The sequence below is a fragment of the Saccharomyces eubayanus genome, chromosome II (assembly GCF_001298625.1).
Source record: "Saccharomyces eubayanus strain FM1318 chromosome II, whole genome shotgun sequence".
In the NCBI taxonomy this organism is placed as follows: Eukaryota; Fungi; Ascomycota; class Saccharomycetes; order Saccharomycetales; family Saccharomycetaceae; genus Saccharomyces; species Saccharomyces eubayanus.
In genome coordinates this window covers 226,158-241,079 of record NC_030977.1, presented here as the reverse complement: position 1 = coordinate 241,079, position 14,922 = coordinate 226,158, and the positions used below count along the sequence as shown (strand labels likewise).

Sequence of the window (14,922 nt, the reverse complement as noted above, 5' to 3'; positions counted from 1 at the left end):
ACAAACGAATCGATAAACGAACAATTAGTTAATAATGACGAACCAAATGAAGTTAATGCATCTTTATAGAATTTAATGCAAATCTCCGCGCGGGGTAATTTGAAAATGTAAATTTTCCCGAACGGCGTTTCAATTTCACTGAACTATATAAAAAGCGGATAGAGTTTATGACTACTTCCGATAGAAATGGTTTTAATTTGGGCCATACATGATTAGTATACGCTCTATATTCCCCAGTTTGCGAAGACTTTTTTTCATTGCAGAATTGGAGCCCTACATCTGGTCTTATTTATTTATTCTCCCCTTGTTAGATATCGTTTGACGCAGCTTCAAATCTACAATTAATATATCAAGGGAGCCTGCATAATAGTTTGAAATAATGGTAGAATTCTTGCCAAAAGTCACAGAAATAAACCCACCACCCGATGTCGATGATGGTGAGGATGAGGTGGAGCCCCTTTCAAATGGTCCCGAACAGCGATCATTGAAAGAAGAGGGGCAACAAGGTACTAGAAGGCATCATCGGCGGTTGTCCTCTATGCACGAATATTTTGACCCATTCTGTAATGCAGATGTCTATTACGGTCCGGTAACAGACCCAAGAAAGCAGCCAAAACCTCACAGACTAAACAGAACCAGAACGATGAGTGTTTTCAATAAAGTTTCTGATTTTAAGAACGACATGAAGGATTATTCCTTGAAAAGAAGGGGCTCCGAAGACGATAGTTTTCTTAGTAGTCAACGCAATCGTAAGTTCTTTATCGATAATGTGGATATGGCTCTAGATGAGTTGCTGGCCAGTGAAGATACAGATAGGAACTACCAAATCACTATAGAGGATACAGGTCCCAAAGTAATCAAAGTCGGAACAGCAAATTCCAACGGTTTCAAACATGTTAACATCAGAGGAACATATATGCTTTCTAATCTGTTGCAAGAACTGACCATAGCAAAGAGTTTCGGAAGACACCAGATATTTTTGGATGAGGCACGTATAAACGAAAATCCCGTTAATAGATTGTCAAGGTTGATAACGAATCAGTTTTGGAATAGTCTAACAAGAAGAGTCGATTTGTACAATATTGCAGAAATTGCTCGCGACTCAAAAATAGATACACCAGGCGCTAAAAATCCAAGAATTTATGTTCCATATAATTGTCCTGATCAATACGAATTTTACATTCAAGCATCTCAAATGAATCCGTCTTTAAAGCTCGAAGTCGAGTACTTGCCAAAACATATCACCCCAGAATACGTCAAATCATTAAACGATACACCCGGTTTGTTGGCATTGGCCATGGAGGAGCATGTCAATCCATCTACTGGTGAAAGATCCTTGGTCGGCTACCCCTATGCGGTCCCTGGTGGTAGATTCAATGAATTGTATGGCTGGGACTCGTATTTGATGGCATTGGGGCTCTTAGAAAGTAACAAAGTTGATATTGCAAGAGGTATGGTAGAGCATTTCATATTTGAAATTGACCATTACGATAAGATTTTGAACGCTAATAGAAGTTATTACCTTTGCAGATCCCAACCCCCGTTTCTTACTGATATGGCCCTGTTGATCTTTGAAAAAATCGGAGGTAAGAATAACCCAAACGCTATACAATTTCTGAAACGCGCATTTAGGGCTGCTATTAAAGAATATAAAGGCGTATGGATGTCAACCCCTAGATTAGATCCAATTACTGGACTTTCTTGTTACCACCCTGATGGTATAGGTATCCCCCCAGAAACTGAGCCTGCCCATTTTGATACGATATTGTTACCATACGCTGAAAAGTATAATGTTTCTTTGGAAAACCTTAGAAAGCTTTATAATGACGGTACAATAAAGGAACCAAAGCTGGACGCCTTTTTCTTACACGATCGTGCTGTGAGAGAGTCGGGACATGACACAACCTATAGATTTGAAGGTGTATGTGCATATTTAGCAACGATTGATTTGAACTCTTTACTTTATAAGTACGAAATCGATATTGCTAATGTTATCGAGGAATACTTTGATGATGAATACTTTGATGAGAATGATGGAACGGTTACTGATGCTAAGCATTGGCGGAAATTGGCCAAAACTAGAAAGGATAGTATTAACAAGTATATGTGGGACGAAAAATCTGGATTCTTCTTTGATTATAATATTAAACTAAAATGCAGAACTTCCTATGAATCAGCTACAACATTTTGGAGTCTATGGGCTGGTCTTGCTACCAATGAGCAAGCAAAAATCATAGTTGAAAAGGCGCTCCCTCAATTGGAGATGCTTGGAGGACTAGTTGCATGCACAGAGAAATCAAGGGGCCCTATATCCATTGATAGGCCAATTAGACAATGGGACTATCCGTGCGGTTGGGCACCACACCAAATATTGGCATGGAAAGGTTTGTCCTCATACGGCTATGAACAAATAGCGACAAGACTAGCTTATAGGTGGTTGTACATGATCACAAAAGCTTTCGTTGATTATAACGGAATGGTAGTAGAAAAATATGATGTGACAAGGGGAACTGACCCGCATCGTGTCGATGCGGAATATGGTAATCAAGGTGCAGATTTCAAAGGTGTTGCTACAGAAGGTTTTGGCTGGGTAAACACGAGTTACTTGCTTGGGTTAAAATACATGAATAATCATGCTAGAAGAGCTCTTGGTGCTTGTAGCCCACCATTACCTTTTTTTAATAGTTTAAAACCATCTGAAAAAAAACTATACTACCTTTGACTAGAAAAAAATATGTAATTTAGTGTCTGTTTATGTCCTTCTTTTTAGTGCAGATGACGGAGATAAGGCGGAAAAGTTATCTCGTGATGATTTGTTCGTTTTTGCAAAAAAAATATGTTATAGCTGCGACTACTGAAGAGTTGAATTTTAGATATTTTATAGTATACAATAGTAGAAATACCTCAACCAATCGACACTTTCTCTAAAAAGCCGATTCAGCCCCTTCCTTCATTGAGCTTAAAAGTTTTCTGATATCGAATGACAATTTTTAGAAGTAACTTGTGAAGTCAACTTGAAATCATATGCTTTATAGTAAAGCTTTTACAATATCGTTTTCTAATTACTAGAATACTATCTTCTTTCTGCAGCAAAAGACTCATACTAAGTACTAAGCCAACTCTGTCTCGCAAAGTGACTGCAATTGCTTGGAAAGAAAGTAATGACTAAGCTTTTCCATTATTTAGCTGAACGCTCTTTCAACAGGCTTGAAATTCAGATTTAAACGCGGGCGGCTATGGGCAAGACGCTCGCTCCGCTTGGAGAAAAAAACTCCTGGCGAAACCATTGCAGAGAATAGAAACTAAGATTATCTTGAAAACAATATTTCCTTTTCGGAAACAAAATACATAAAATATATATAAATATGTTTTTACTTATATTAGCTTATTATTTCAAATATATATACAGATTTAAAAATGTTTTTTAAATACTGCACGTGAGTTATTAGATTCATACGAAAAGAAAGCCTAATCTTTTTGGTTGTTTGTGCCTAAAAGATCAGGTTTTTTACTCTATGGCGACAGTTCACTATGGTTTTCATTATATAGAGTGAAAAGTATTGACCTCGAGGATTGTATGATGATTTTTGGGATTCAATTATTCATAATGTTATATTATTATGTATAAAGATTATACTAGAGATTCTCCTCATGGATTTAGGAATCCACAGAAAGGATTCTGCAAGTTTGCATAATGTCATAAATGATTCTGTTCCTCTCTTTTATGTTAATATTCATTGATGTTACTGCAATATCAATCCATGCGCTTCAGCTTCCATTAATTTCGACGACATTTTGAATCTTAACTTACTGGTCTTGTAGTTTATGTTATCTTATAACACCGTATATAATAGTAATAGATTAACGATAGTAGAATCTTGTTCCAACTAAAAGGTTAGGTTTTCTTAAAATGTAAGCCAAGGTGCACTGGCTAGCACCTACTTTTAGGACATTTTCTTAACTTCAATGAACTTGAATCATTTTTAGAAAAGGCATAGATAAGGGACTGCATTTATAAACTTTGATTTTGTTATTTACGCATCTTTAGAGTAGTAAACCATGAATACAATTACAAATATAAATATAAACATAAATTGATAATAAATGAAAATGTAAGTACTCCACCTGAAAAGTACGTGAGCAGTAATGAAACTCAAAACACTAGAGGGTTACAGACTCAAGCAGTGGAGCATATGTGATTTAATTCGATAATCCACGATTAATCTTACCATATTTTAAAAGTATCAAAGCGATGAATAGAAGGTTATCTGCATTTTCGAGCTATTATCTTACACTCCAATAGAAAAAGGCATAAAAAATATGTTAAAAGGATTATAAAGAGACATTTAGCCACTACTATTATTTGATATCGATTTTGCATAAGGGTGAAAGAAATGTACGAACTACTACCAAAAGTTTTAGATGCATACAAAAAAACCACCTTTATATGCTTACATAAAAGATCAGCCTCACAAGTGTCAAGACGCATATTTGACCGCAGAAAATACCTCAGGCCTATTTAAGGAGCCATAGGCTGTCATTAAAACCGACGATCACTTTTGTTAGACGCTTGTTGAAAAACCAGAATCTATCTTGGCCAACTTGTATTTAAATGCCTACTTCTATTGTTTAAATTTACTTTTTGTTGATTAATATAGATATGTTTTATGAAATTAAGGGTCCTGAACGTGGAACACCTGAATTTCTATCTTTATTTTTAAAATTAGACAAAACATCCACAGCAAAATTTAAATAACATTTAGAGTTCACTTGTTAGCTAAAACATAAACCATAAACTTTCTATTCTTCCTTAATATCTAACTATACTTGACTTGTATTGCTCTATTAAATTCCTTTTTTTAAGTATCGTTCCAGGCACGCCAAGCCTCACCCCCGTGAAAAAAACAGAATACGATTGACGAAATTCGCTGACATCTTCAGAAGAAAGAAGGAAAATAAGATTCTCATTAACATTCATTGCTCTCTTTGCACTATTAACCCTTTAGACTACAAAATAGTAAGTTTCAAACATGGCCAAGATCTTTTGTTTAGCTGATGTTTGTATGGTACCTGTTGGTACCAATTCTGCCAGTATATCTGACTTTGTTGCGTTAATTGAAAAAAAGATAAGAGAAAGTCCATTAAAAAGTACTTTACACAGTGCCGGTACCACAATCGAAGGGCCTTGGGATGAAGTGATGGGTTTGATCGGTGAAATTCATGAATACGGTCATGAAAAGGGGTACGTCAGAGTTCACACTGATATTCGTGTTGGAACTAGAAATGATAAACATCAGACTGCCCAAGATAAAATCGATGTTGTTTTAAAAAAGATATCTCAATGAAGTACTCAAATACTAGCACTGTATAGGATATATTTCAAGAAGAATTCGAGGAAACGATTTGTTAATAAATTATTATTTTTTTTTTCTTTTTTTCGTTTATAAAGTTATATGTACATTATACAACTCCCTTGAGGAGGCTGATTGACTAGATCCCTTTCTAATCATATCTGGACAAGTAACAGAACCCTAATGTTACAATATATAAAAAATGCCACCAATTAAAAAAGAATAACATAACTAAAGCACTAGAACTGAGAAAAACTGACTTAAGCTTGAGTAGAGGAAGAGTATTTGGTAACAGCTCTAGTACCTTCAGAAACAGCATGTTTAGCCAGTTCACCTGGTAAGATCAATCTTACAGCGGTTTGAATTTCTCTGGCAGAAATAGTAGACTTCTTGTTGTAAGCAGCCAATTTAGAAGCTTCGGTAGCAATTCTTTCAAAGATATCGTTAACAAAGGAGTTTAAAATAGACATGGATTTTTGAGAAATACCAGTGTCTGGGTGAGTTTGCTTCAAAACTTTGTAAATGTAAGAGGAGTAAGTTTCCTTTCTAGCCTTAGTTCTCTTCTTACCATCGGTAGAAGTAGAAGTTTTCTTGGCAGCTGGCTTTTTTTCAGCTGGAGCTTTGGAGGCAGGTTTCTTTTCGGCAGCAGAGGACATGTCTATGTTATTTCTGTAGATATTGGTTGAGTTTTATAGATTATGTAGAAAAGACCCTGATATGAGGAAAAAAAGAAGAATAAGAAATATAAATAAGAAAGAAATACATTTGACATTAACAAGTGTGTATATATAGGCCACCAGTGTAATATCCCTGTTCCACGAAACACCAGTCCCATTAGCTTATATACCACAAGCGGCTCTCTGAAATTGCATTACGCGTCGTTTGTTGACTGTTTTTGCAAGCGCGACTTGACTTGCCAGCAGCTCAGTTAGCGCTCGTGACCTGTAGGCCGGTGAGAAATTCCCGGAACAGCGCGTTAATAGGCGAAGCGGTGGGCATAGTCAACGCGAATGGCGTTCCCACTTTTTCTCAACAGGGTGCGAATTTCGTAGAACAGGCGATGGCAGAGCTATAATAAACGCGACACGCTAGTTCTTTTCTATTGTTTTGTGTGTTAACTACTGGCGCCAGTACGAGGATTAACAATGATGATGATTTCTATATAAATGTGAAGGATTAAACGTTTTCGAAACCGTTATACATTTCCTATTTGCAGTTTTATATGTTTGGATTTTTCTTTTGACTACACAATCTCTTTTCTGGTTGGTTTTCTACATTTATTGTTTCTTTTACTTGTATATAATTCTTATCTTTTCTTGTAGTAAGTTGATCAAAAACAAAACAAAACAAACACAAATATAATATATAATGTCCGGTGGTAAAGGTGGTAAAGCTGGTTCAGCTGCTAAGGCTTCTCAATCTAGATCTGCTAAGGCTGGTCTAACATTCCCAGTCGGTAGAGTGCATAGATTACTAAGAAGAGGTAACTACGCCCAAAGAATTGGTTCTGGTGCTCCAGTCTACTTGACTGCTGTCCTAGAATATTTGGCTGCCGAAATCTTAGAATTGGCTGGTAATGCCGCTAGAGATAACAAAAAGACCAGAATCATCCCAAGACATTTACAATTGGCCATCAGAAATGATGACGAATTGAACAAGTTGTTAGGTAACGTTACCATTGCTCAAGGTGGTGTCTTGCCAAACATTCACCAAAACTTGTTGCCAAAGAAGTCTGCCAAGGCTACCAAAGCTTCTCAAGAACTATAAGAAACGAATAGAAAAAAAACAAAGCAAAACAAACATTCTTGTCATTTAGGGTTTTTAAAGTAAGTCACATGAGGAAGACTGGTGTCTTATGTATCTGATGGCTTTATATATAGTGTCATTTTATTAGATACAGTGTATAGTAATTACTTTTAATAAGAAAAAAAAATTAAAATATGTTGAATAATCGAGTACTTTTTACTGAAATGGGGTCAGCATGATTAGCCTTTGAAATTATAAGGTTTGATTTACTATGGTACATGTTATATATGTTGCTATTATTACTTAAGTTTATGCCCTCTTCCTCTTGTTACGTCTTTGGTAAAATCCGTTTTCATCCTTTTCATGTTTTCTCTTTTCTCTGGATCTTGCATGTTTTCTTAACTTTTTATCAGCGGAAATTTGTGGAGCGTTAACAGCTAAAATCGCCCTCTTGGATCTTCTTTCCTTTCTTCTTTCTAATACTGTCTTTTTGACAGCAGTGTATATTCTTGTGAACTCAAAAACTGGTAGTTTAGTTTCTAAAATTTGTAAACATTCGTTGGCAAGAGTGCGTAGTTCTTCTTGCTCTTCATCAACTGCCCTTGAATAGTAAGTCTCTAAGTAACCATATAAAGGTAATAATATCTTTTCACCTTCATCGATTACTTCCTTTTCGTCTAGGACTTGAACGAATAAGGCCAGTAGTTGAATGCATGCCTTCTTAGACATAAACGAATCCATACGGTGCTCATCTGATCTAATAATACCACCGATTCGAGTGATCATAAAATCAATCGCGGTAGCGTACCTGGGCTCTCCTTCATTTTCCTTCGAAGCATCCATAACGAATGGCGTGTGGCCATCTTTCCATAGGGTACAAATATTAACCAACGTTTTCATTGAAATATTAGCAAGGTTCTCTGGGATAGAAGGTGCACCTAGTTGATGAAGAATTCTTGTGCCGATAATTTGAATTTCCAAATCGGTCAATGGTACCTCCAGCTTATCTTTATTGTTTATTAACAAGTGAACGAGGTTTGCCGCAGATTGACGGACCCAAGAGTGTGGATACAACAAACATGTGATGACACCATCCCATATGTCTTTGAAATCTTGCTTGTACACGCCCTCTGTCGCTTCTATATAGGACGAGAATGTGTTCAGACTTGAGTACACCAAGTCCCATTCATGTTTTGATCCTACAGATGTATCGGTTAGCACATATCTTATACGCTTAATAGCAAATTCGTCTAGGTCAGCATTATGCTCAAATCCAACACTTTTCAAATAAATCTTATAAACCCTTAGCCCGAGGTTCAAGAACGACGCATTCTCTGCTTGCTTTAACCAGGCTGTTACGTATTTTTCAACGATTTCTAAGTCTTTATTTTCAAGTTTTGGAAGCATTGTAGAAAGTAGAACTGAAGCCATTTCACGACATCTTGGCGCATCATCGTTGAAGGAGACGTTGACTAATGCCAAAAAAAACGAAGATGATAGTCTTGACAACAAAGCAGGATTTGCTTTTGTGATAATCAAATTAATCAACTCCATTACCGATTGACGACCGGATTCTGTAGGATATTGTAAATTGTCCACCATGAACTTAAACTGCTTTTCTAAACGGCCCTTGCTTTGATCGTATTCCATCAAAAATTGATAGTAGACACTTCTAGAAACATCCCTAATTTCTTTTGAATGATTCGTGACCATGATTTCTCTTGTGGTATCCATGATATCATAAAGTTCTGGTAGCATAATGTGCTTTGAAACAAGTGCTTTAAGGAAATTGAAGGCAAGACCTTGTCTGCTTGGTTCGTTCAAATCTGGCAAGACTCTTCCTAAAACGTAACTCAAGGCAGTATCCTTCAATGTTGCATCAGTGTGACGTATGAAAGCAGAAAGGAATTTCAAACCCATTTGGCATAATTCACTTGAAGTGGACGGAGAAACCTGAATAATGTTTAATACCTTTCTGGCGCAGTTCTTGAAGATTTCGCTAGACTCATCAGAAAATTCCAATTTGATTAATGTGACCAAAATACGCAAGGTGCTAATTACCACACCTTCATTTTCTGAAAGTAACGAATCTCTCAAAAATGGGATAAAGGCCTCTAAGTGGGACACGGTCAAAAAGGAGCGATGTCTTGCTAGTACGCTTCTTAGCAAATCTAAAGCAAATTTTTGTAAAGTGCTACCTAAGAGAGAATTGTGTGAATTGATGGTATATGACTTCGCGTTCAAATTCACTAAGAAAAATTCCTCTTTTTCGTCCACTTCTGCTCTTACTTTCCTCTTCGGTTTCTGTATAGATTCACTCACCTCTGACTGCTGGAAAAGTTGGTGACAGAACTTGAGAATATCTTCTGACTCTGCATCACTGTTATGATTCAAACCCAGCAAGTATCGTCTCAATAACTCGCTCAGTTTATTTTGATTTCTCAAATTAATTCTGACCATCAATAAAGCCTTCACAGGGGAAAGTAATGTACCAAACTCTGACAGGCTGATATTTGCAGCTAGAATTTCACCGGCATCGTAACTTTTATTACTCTTAATTTCTTTCACTTTTGTGTGGTAATTCTCAGAATCTTTTTCTTCACCAGCGAAACCAAAAATATTCTCCATGATGATCTTAACAACCATGCTGGAAGATGGATCCAGGTCAGAATGTTTTAAAACTCCTTGCAAACTCTTTAATATGTAGTGGACAGTGTAACTCAATACGTGAATTTGAGAACCACGTTTTAGCGTGGCCATTAACTCCTTTATCATAAAAACAAGATACTCCGCACCCAGAATAATACTGATTTTACCCAGGGTAGTTCTCACAGCGTCCCTTAATTCTTCGGATTTACTTCTTAGAACTTGGCAAATATTTGTTAAAATGCTTGGAAGATAATTGAGAATGTCATCATTTGAAAGCCCCAATACAGTATTGACCAGGGCCTCAGCAATAGGCATCCTTTCAATAATGGTTTCATCGTCTCTTGTTCCTAAAATCTTTGAAAGAGTAGGGTACAATTCTTGCGTAATAAAATTAGTGGGCTCCTCCAAGTTAGAAGGAAATTTGCTCAAAGCAAACTTTGACTCAGCCTCACCTTTTACAGTACGAAGAGTTTCCCTTAACGGAACTGAAAGTTGAACAATTAATAGTACAGCTTGCTTCATTTGGTCGGGTTTGCTCTTCAGCATAGAAATGTATCTTCTAAGAAGAGCTTTGTACTGGTTCCAGCTCATGTGTTGTGCCAAATCTCCAATTGCTAGTTGTGTTTCATTCCCAATGTTTCTATACCTTTCGTCATCTGAAAATACATAATGTTCAATCATTGGAATTAAATAGTGGGATATACTGTTATCTTTGAGTTGGCACGCATGTTCTCCTAACCTTTTGATGGCTCTTTGACGACGATGTAATTGAACATGATTGATGTTTGTAAAGAAATCCGCTTCTTCATCACCATTATAAAGCAAAACGGTCATATCTTCGAAGTCTGTGAAATATTTGGCATTTCTTACCATATATGATAGAACTGATATGTATTCACTCTGAACTTCTTCAACAGGTTGTCTTAAACCAGCCCTTATGCTGGGTAAAAGGATATCTTTTAACATAGAAACTGATTTTTTGGCTTCATCAGAATCAGGCTTCTCATTAATGAAATCAACAAATCTCATCATAGTGTGCGATGCGTTTGTTCTCAGCGCAAGCTCTTCCTTATCGTTGATAAAATATAAACAGGTAAACAAAAGAGGCAACCACTCCATCTCACTATAAGATTTATAGCCACCTTCAATAAGCGTTTTGAAGGAGGATAAAATCCTAGGGAAATCATACTCATGCAAACGAGATGAAGAATACGAATTTAGTTCGGCAACTAACTTCGAAATATTCCCTAATTCTGGCACTTTTCTGCCAAGTTCCACGAAGAGCTCTGCCAATGAAACTCTCAGGTTCCGCTCATCGAAAGTTTTGAACAAAGAGGATATGGTGCTATAGAGCTCTTCGATATCATTCCAACAACAATCGTAGTTATACACTAAAAGTTTTAATATCTTCAGAATTTTCTGTGTATCGTTTTCGTGCAATTTTCTTAGCTTTCCTTTCAGTATGGATGTTAATGAGCTAATTAAATGACTTCTAACATCATCATCTTGAATGAAGTCCGACTCAATAATACTGATTAGTAAGTCCAGGAATATAGAAATTGAGTTGGAGTCAGAAAGTTTAGTGTATAACGAAGGAAGTATTTTCAGACAAGATGAGCAAATCAGAGTTACCAAATCCACGTAACGATCGTCATTTACTGGTGCCCTAATAATTGCATCCGCTGCTTCGAGAATGGGGCTAATGACAGTCTCCTTGACGTGTTCGTTTGAGATGGTGTCCATCAATGCTGTAGCAGCTGCAAATTCATCGTAGTACAAAAATGGGTACAAGGAGGGATTATTTGCCCAATAAAGGAAAATTCGTAGCAAAGAAGAAGGTTGTTGTAAATTCTCATCGGAAAAATGTGGAATACGTGGTTTAACAACAACAGCAAAAATACTGTCCATAGCTACAGGCCAATTAAACGTAGTACCAACAAATTCGAAGATATTGCTTAAACATTTTAGACCTTGCTGCCTTAAATTTGCTGCCATTTTTCTTAAATGTACCTCTGTTGCGCTCTCAGTCTCCAAAACGTAATATGCCATAGAAATCGAGTAGATTAATGGCTGTAACACTGATGTAGTATGTAATGGGAAATTCGTTCTCAAAACAGATAGTGCAGAATTCAAAATGTTAATAAAACCAGTCATGCGTCTAATAGTTTTTAAAATGGCCTTCGAGCTATCTATTTGATGATTGTTGTTGAAAAAGTAGTTACAATCCAACCTTTCACTAGCCAAAGTTAAAAAGTCATTGATATAAACTTCTTTGAAGTTTGGCAAAACAGAAATTACGGCAATTTTACGGCTTCGTTTCTGTCCGCTGGTAGGAGGAACTTGCGCTCGACCAAAGAAAATCCTAAGAATATAAGGCATGACTACCTTCTCATCATCGCCCTTGATAGTTTGAGATCCATTCTCTGTTAGAAACGTTGTGATTTCGTCTTTAAATAGAGTATCATCTAACAAATTCCTTAGATTGTCCCTGTACTTATTTAAAGTCGGATTCTTGTAAGCGAGGAGAGCGTCTAATGCAAGCTTCTGAACATCCGTATTACGACTGCCTAGTAGCACCATCAAATGGTCGTGTAACTCGGTTGCGTTGTGAACATTCTTTATGTTTTTGAATTTGCTTAAACTTTTTAAAAACAAGTTCCTATCCGCTTCCATCCATGCGCCAGTAATAACACGTTCAGTACCATCTTCCATGTCTTCTTCATCCTTATAGGTCTTGAAATCAGTGAAAACAAAAGGTGCGATATCAGCAAAGTGCGCTTCAGCAACTTGGGGAATGGATAGCATAACTTTAAGAGCTTGATTTCTGATTAAGGCTGGGTAAACGATATTCCCCCGTCTTTCAATAGTCGTACTTATGATGCTTGTATTCTGGGTAGAATATTTGTACCAAGCTTGCGAGAACGAATCAATAGTATCTCTTAATCTTACTACACTAGAGTCCCACAAAATTGCGTCTGGGCCGTCTTCAAGTAGAGGCTCGTAGTAGTCCAACTTTCTATTTTCTTCAGGACATTTGATAAACGATAAAACAAGGCTCCAAACGAGAGCCTGGTCTTTTGTGTAAACATTAGGGAGGGTATCAAAAACACCGGTCCAAGCAGGAGAAAACCTAACAGTTAAAAGACCGAACAAGTACTTAAGAAAAAAGGAGGACGTTAGTTTATCTACCTTAGTCTTTCCAAACTCAACACCAACATTCTTAATTCTGATTGTCAAATCCCTGGCGTTTTGTAACGTAAGAGGTATTTGCTCGATAATCATACATGAAGAAAGAAGATCAGGTACTGGTATATCCTGTAAAACCATTAATGTTTTCATCAATTCGAAAGTTTCGTAACGGATTTTCCCATCGGGTAAGACCAGATTGTCTGTTAGGTTTAACAGTAGCTCTGGATACTGTGGGGGTAGGTCTGTTACGCTTTTTGAAGGGTCGAGATTACTTAATAACTGATTCCATCCGCTCACAAAGCCTAAACTGTCCTTATAGTTTTCGTAATTCTCCAAAATATTTTTTAATAAGTTTTGTCCTAGAGCTTCGTCTCCCTTGGAATACACTCTCAATAGGGCACCAACTGTATCTTTGGTGAAGTTGTCTGGGGTTGGAAATGCTGAAAAAATACGTGCAAGTAAAGAGGTGATAACAGCTGAATCTTGTAATTTTGAGAATTTGAAAATGATGGCTCTCCAATATATTTCAAAAAGATCATTTGAGTCTTTAATTTCTTCTACGGTGACGAAATAATCTCTGATGGATGAAATGAGCTCTTCTGGGAAAGTAACGCTCATTATTTTTTGAAGTTCAGGCTTTTCATCTATTTCTAAAAAGAACAGTGCGATTTTCTTTCCTTGTGATTCCCAGTTTGACTTTAAAAATAGCTGCAAAAATTTCAAACCATTAAATGAAAGCACTCTTTCATAGTTTAGTTTTAATGCAGATTTAAAGAATTCGAGAAAATGGTCAGCGATATTTGTCAAAGCGTAATTGAACAATTTTTGGTGAAATTGAGTTAGAGTTTTAACATCACTATTACGGAGAAACACGGCAAACAGGAACGCTACGTTATCAGGTGAGAGCGAAGAACTGTTTTCATCATTCATTAATTTTTCAATTAAGCTAGTGACGCTGTTCCAATCGGGAATTTTTCTACCACTTTCAGAAAAAATGATCGTTGCCAATACTTTTACTATTCTGTCGATATTAGTGGTATCAAGCGAGTAGTTGAACTTCTCAAACATGACATCATAGACTGGAAGCAGACTTTCAATGGAAGCATATTTACTAATGTTCATCCAAATATCCGACAGTAATGAAATAGATCTTTCTGTAGATGATTTCGCCAAACCTTCCTGTAGCAAAACACCCATGATTACCTTGGCCTTAGAGTGTAGCGTTTCTTGAGTAGATGTCATGGATTCAGTGAATAATATCAAAAGACCTTCGTAAATATTAGTTTGTTCATTATCTCCTTCTAATTTCCCAAAAACAGATCTAACAAACTCACTCAAGTTGGGGACAGGGGCCTTTCTCACTAGAAAGGATAATGCTTCTGCTGAAAATCTTGAAAGGTACTCTTTAGTATGAGATAATAATGGAATCAAAAGGTCACAAGTTAATACTAATTTCTTAACTAAAAATTTCGAAAGGTACTTGAAAATGTAAGCCAAACAATTAAAACCCCATTCAAAAACATTCGACGACTCAAATTCTATAGCGGCATCTAACAGATTTATTAGAGTTTCGATAGCTTTCTCATAAAATTTCAAAAAATCAGGACCTAAATCGTGACAGAATTGAGCTAGGAGGTCCAATAGCGGCTGCAAAGAAAACTCGTCATGCATATCGATAAATGAAACTAAAGAGTTAAAAATTTTCTCATCGTGGTATAATATTTGGGGTAATGTTTGAACATCACGTTCTATTTCCCCTGTAAATTCCGTAAATTTAGCACTTAAATTGATTTCCTTCCACTGATCAAAAGAAGCAAGAAAATGTGATGATTCAACATAATCATGAACTCTTTTTTCCAAGTTTCTAGCTGGTTCAATCTTCAAGTCATCGATCCTGGCCTTGAAGGAGGAATATCTATATCGCTTGGACGATTTTGTGGTTTGCTTTTGTTTTGCCATCTTTTCAGTGAACAGTGTGCAGCTGATA

At 36.6% G+C, this 14,922-nt stretch overlaps 5 protein-coding genes across 5 annotated transcripts; 3 read left to right on the top strand and 2 right to left on the bottom strand.

Moving 5' to 3' along the window:
- Positions 1 to 379: 379 nt before the first annotated feature.
- On the top strand, positions 380 to 2,722 carry NTH2 (alpha,alpha-trehalase NTH2; the record flags this gene model as incomplete). The annotated part of the gene is made up of 1 exon (XM_018363431.1): positions 380 to 2,722. One exon carries the CDS (start codon positions 380 to 382, stop codon positions 2,720 to 2,722), a length of 2,343 nt encoding a protein of 780 aa, XP_018223560.1.
- A 2,308-nt stretch (positions 2,723 to 5,030) lies between these two features.
- On the top strand, positions 5,031 to 5,345 carry ECM15 (Ecm15p; the record flags this gene model as incomplete). The annotated part of the gene is made up of 1 exon (XM_018363430.1): positions 5,031 to 5,345. One exon carries the CDS (start codon positions 5,031 to 5,033, stop codon positions 5,343 to 5,345), a length of 315 nt encoding a protein of 104 aa, XP_018223559.1.
- A 266-nt stretch (positions 5,346 to 5,611) lies between these two features.
- HTB2 (histone H2B) lies at positions 5,612 to 6,007 on the bottom strand (the record flags this gene model as incomplete). Its single annotated transcript, XM_018363429.1, has 1 exon — positions 5,612 to 6,007. One exon carries the CDS (start codon positions 6,005 to 6,007, stop codon positions 5,612 to 5,614), a length of 396 nt encoding a protein of 131 aa, XP_018223558.1.
- Positions 6,008 to 6,719: 712 nt separating this feature from the next.
- Positions 6,720 to 7,118, top strand: HTA2 (histone H2A; the record flags this gene model as incomplete). Its single annotated transcript, XM_018363428.1, has 1 exon — positions 6,720 to 7,118. One exon carries the CDS (start codon positions 6,720 to 6,722, stop codon positions 7,116 to 7,118), a length of 399 nt encoding a protein of 132 aa, XP_018223557.1.
- Positions 7,119 to 7,406: 288 nt separating this feature from the next.
- UTP20 (Utp20p) lies at positions 7,407 to 14,894 on the bottom strand (the record flags this gene model as incomplete). The annotated part of the gene is made up of 1 exon (XM_018363427.1): positions 7,407 to 14,894. One exon carries the CDS (start codon positions 14,892 to 14,894, stop codon positions 7,407 to 7,409), a length of 7,488 nt encoding a protein of 2,495 aa, XP_018223556.1.
- Between the last annotated feature and the right edge of the window lie 28 nt (positions 14,895 to 14,922).